General features: G+C 45.2%; 1 protein-coding gene across 1 annotated transcript; it reads right to left on the reverse strand.

Annotated features, from left to right (window-relative positions):
* Positions 1–300: 300 nt before the first annotated feature.
* Positions 301–2,024, reverse strand: LOC121383570 (5-hydroxytryptamine receptor 1A-like). Its single transcript, XM_041513657.1, has one exon. It carries the CDS (start codon positions 2,022–2,024, stop codon positions 318–320), a length of 1,707 nt encoding a protein of 568 aa, XP_041369591.1. The 3' UTR covers positions 301–317.
* Between the last annotated feature and the right edge of the window lie 2,670 nt (positions 2,025–4,694).

Here is a 4,694-nt window from a genome sequence, read left to right on the forward strand (position 1 = left end):
AGGCAAACATGTTGGTATTCACTACATGTGTCAGTATCAAAATGTTGTTTTCCGTTGGTTAAACAGTAATGTTCAAAGATCGTTGATATTAACAAAGTATGTGTCGCTCACATCTCCACGAACTCTTTGCCACACAAATTATTGTATATTAAACTTTTGTCTTTTCCTTGCTTTTCTATCACATGGAAGACTTCTCGTTTCATGCTGTTTCTCTCTCTCTCTCTCTCTCTCTCTCTCTCTCTCTCTCTCTCTCTCTCTCTCTCTCTCTCTCTCTCTCTCTCTCTCTCTCTCTCTCTCTCTCTCTCACGCTCACACGCTCAAACAGCCACAGTCTGCTTTCGTTTGCAAGTCAATATCTTCTTGAACGCACGTCTGAAATCCTTGTTGAAGAACGTATATATGATAGGGTTGAGCGCCGAGTTGCAGTATCCCATCCACAGTACGATACCGACAACCACTGGGTGGAACTCGCAGCTCTCGCACAGAGGGTCAATGAGAGCCACCAGAAAGAAGGGCAACCAGCACACGATGAAGCAGCCCATCACGATACTCAGAGTCTTGGCGGCCCGACGCTCCTGGTTCACCGATATCCGTTTCTTGCGGTGTCCGTTCGCGGGGGCCTCGACGGCGGCCAGGTGCATCGTGTAGCGGGAGGTCTCGTCGCAGGAGACGTCCCGCTCCTCGCTGCTGCCGTCGCAGGGGATGGGCGGCGGTTTGAGGAACGTGACGCTCTTGCGGTACTGCTGGTTGGCGTTGGACTCCTGGAACACTCTGATCATCGAATCGCGCCTCTCTATCAGAATTGACGTCCTCCTGAGAGAGGTGCGTTTGTCGAGAATGCTGCTGTCGTGGCTGATGTCCGAGCTGGTGGTCGCCGAGGACGACGTCGTGGCGCTGGACGAATCTGTGCTGGGAAGATTTGAGATCTGTCGGATGAGCTTCTTGTTGAAGGCGCTCCGCGGCGGACCGGAGACGTTTCCACTGCGCGGGACGAACTTGCGGATACGCGACGCTTCACTGCACGAGCTGTAGGTCGGCAGGGGCGGAACCTGGGACTCCTGGGAGGAGGACGAACTGTCTTTCAGCTGTTCCGCAGCAGTGTCTGGTATACTGGGTTTGGAAGACGGAGACATTTCGTTAGAATCGTCACGGAAAATCAGTTTAACGTTCACCTGTTCGTTGCTGCGACGATCGAGAATCACTTTACTGGAGCCCGGTCCGCGACGCCACTGACGAGTCCTTCGATTGGTTACCCTGTATATGCGAATGTACGAGAACAACATGAAAGTGAGCGGGACGTAGAAGGCACCAAGAGTGGAATACAACGTATATCCTTTGTCTTGAGAAATTTGGCACTGTTTCATATCGTCGCTAGAAACGTCTCCCTTCCACCCGAGGAACTGGGGGACGGCGATACACAAAGCGTACAGCCACACTGCCAGAATGAGAATCGACGCCCGCTTCGCCGTCCTCTTCCTGGCATAGCGCAGAGGCTGTGTTATTGCGTTGAACCGATCATAACTGATGACACACAGATTGGCGATACTCGCCGTGCAGCCGATCATATCCATGGACACCCAGAAGTCGCACATCTCGCGACCGAGCGTCCACTCTCCGGAAATCTGGTACACGAGGGCGATGGGCGTCACTAGCGTGCCCACCATGATGTCACTGAGGGCAAGATTCACCAGGAACGTGTTCCCGATCTTCCTCAGACGCCTCTCGAGAAGCACGGCCGCGATGACGAGCGAGTTTCCTATCAGCGTGCAGACGATGATGACGGCACCGAAGAGGGCGATGGCAATGTTTGAGATGATGACTTCGAAGCCGGAGCCCGTGTTAGAGACTGTTCCATTTCTGTCGGTCCCTATTACGGGGAAGGCTACGAGCATTGTATGGCTGAGGTTTCGCTCCACCAGTGTCATGGCCAGCCGTTCTGGGAGACGTCTGCGTACGAACACTGTTGATTCATTATGGTTGCTGGTAGACTCAAAGCTCACTTGGACTCGAAGAAAAATTCGCATTAATAAAACTTCTGTTTTTGTTTTTGTTTTTTTTGTTTACTCCCACTGAAGCTGTGACGTTATGCGGCAATCCAACACTCTTCGTGTCTCTTTTAACTGTCTATCTCTCTTTGTGAGCTATTACGATTAGGCTACGCGTTTACCATTTAAGGAAGTCGGTTCGCCATGACGTCAAGCCAATTGTTGGCCTCCTGTGCCAGCATGTCTGTTGTTGGATTAATCACGATTGTCTGCCATTTTTTCTCCCCAATGATTTACACTACTCATTGTTACTGGCTGGAAGATCGTAGCAGATCCATTTACGGGAATAACTGCAATTGAAAACGAGAGAGAGAAAACAATTATTTATTTTGGACAGACGTTATTAAATTACATATACACGTACTATTCTGAGAAGCTTAGCTACATATTGATGGAATGAATGAATGAATGAATGAATGAATGTTTAACGACACCCCAGCACGAAAAATGCATCGGCTATTGGGTGTCAAACTATGGTAATGGAAACAAATAAGGTGATGATCAACATCAATAGAAAAATTCAAGATATAAATAAAAACAGTGTAAAGAACTGCAAAAATACAAATACAAATATCACAGATAGATACTGACTTTTACTCTAAACTTCAATTTGTGCTGTATTGGCCATTCTCAAAGAGAATGTTACACCCCTGCACCACGGTGAGGTTACAGAACGCGCAGGGGTATATTGATGGAGTCACGTGTTGAGAAAAGAAGAGACAGACAAGATATACATTATATGAAACATAATTTATATTAATATATTGTGAACATTGTATAGCACGGGCCTCCATGGCAAGGTCGTTAACAGGGTAGTACTTAGAGAAGGGCTGGAACCAGCTAAATGCTCAAAAACAAAAAATAAGGAAAAGTGTAATTTTATTTTTAAATTGTAATTAAATGGACTATCCTGTGTTTGGTGCATTATAAAATGTTTCCGAATAATAACATCTTGTAACGACAAAACGTGCATATTAAATATATTTTGTTGTTTACAATATTAGTGTCTGTAGATTCAGTGTGTTTCCGATCGTCCTTAGCCTAAACTGGATTTGGTATCCCAATAAGTTCGTACGAACGAAAAAATATATACAGCGAAACCTTTCAAAACTAGACCCTCTGTAAACCGGAATTCCCCCCTCCCAAAGCCAGACCCTCTGTAAACCGGAATTCCCACCTCCCAAAGCCAGACCCTCTGTAAACCGGAATTCCCCCCTCCCAAAGCCAGACGTTTTTCATAGTCCCTTTTTAAATATATGTGCAGAAGATAAACCTCTCTAAGCCGGATACCTCTTAAATCGGACGTTTTACTTGGTTTCGAGGGTGTTCGGTTTAGAGGAATTTCACTGTATTAGAAAATAAAATGAAATTTGACCTAACAAACTTTGCTATTTTTTTCTCATTCTGTAGACACAATGTCGCAAATGATTTACTATGTATCTAATTATCGTAGGTGAGAAGTAGTAAACAAAAGTGTTTCCCTTTCTTTCAACAACCTCTTAACCAAGCGACATTACTGACATATATAATAACCGTAGTATGACATCACCACCACCACCACCACCACCACCACCACCATCAGCACTACTACCCGCGCTCTTGTAATACAGTTATGCTTCCTATTTAGATATATCACAACTCTTTACACTTTTTTTAATTTTAACATTTCAATTTTAATTTTTGTTGTTGATCATCATCACATAATTTAATCATTTACCTTAGCCAATGTCTTGTTCGTGCTGGTGTCTCGTTAAACATTTATTTATTCATCTATTCATTCATTCTCGGCATATGACACTATGAAAGTTAAAGTTTGCTTCGTTTAACGATATCACTAGAGCACATTGATTTATTAATCATCGACTATTGGATGTCAAATATTTGTTAATTTTGACGTATAGTCTTAAAGAGGAAACCCGCTACATTTTCCCATTAGTGGCAAGGGATCTTTTATATGCACCATCACACGAACAGGATAACACATACCACGGCCTTTGATGTACCAGTCGTGGTGGCCTGGCTGGAACGAGAAATAGCCCAATAGGCCCACAGACGGGGGTCGATCTTAGACCGACTGCGCATCAAGCGAGCGCATTACCACTGGGCTATGTCCCGCCCCATGACACCATGAAAGGCCATGACAAACTAGATAGGAGGGGTGGGATCTAGCCGTAGGTAGATCGGTCGCCTAAGGTGCTTGGGTCAAAGGATCGAATTCTTACTTCCCCGTCCCACCCAGTGGTATATCAAAAACCGTGGCATGTGCTGTCCTGTCTGTGGGGGAAAGTGCATACAAAAGATCCCTTGCTGCCAATGTAAAAACCTAGCGGGTTTTCTCTGAAGACTGTGATATCAGTTACCAAATGTTTGACATCCAGTAGCCGACCATTAGTTAAGTAATGTACTCTAGTGGTGTTGTTAAACCAAAACAAACTTTACAATATGGCCTATCTTCAAATAGAGCAGAATAGTGGGAAGTTCTGACTGGAACAAGAAAACTCTGTTGTGGATTTCACTGGAGTGGGGTGGGGATGGACTCCACCAAACCTCAGGCAAAACGCTCTACAGAGTAAATTTATCGCATCGGTGATGCAGTGGTTAAGCCTTCGGACCTAAGGCTGGTATGTACTGGGTTCGCATCCTTGTATC

Source organism: Gigantopelta aegis, chromosome 10 (assembly GCF_016097555.1).
Source record: "Gigantopelta aegis isolate Gae_Host chromosome 10, Gae_host_genome, whole genome shotgun sequence".
NCBI lineage: Eukaryota > Metazoa > Mollusca > Gastropoda > Neomphalida > Peltospiridae > Gigantopelta > Gigantopelta aegis.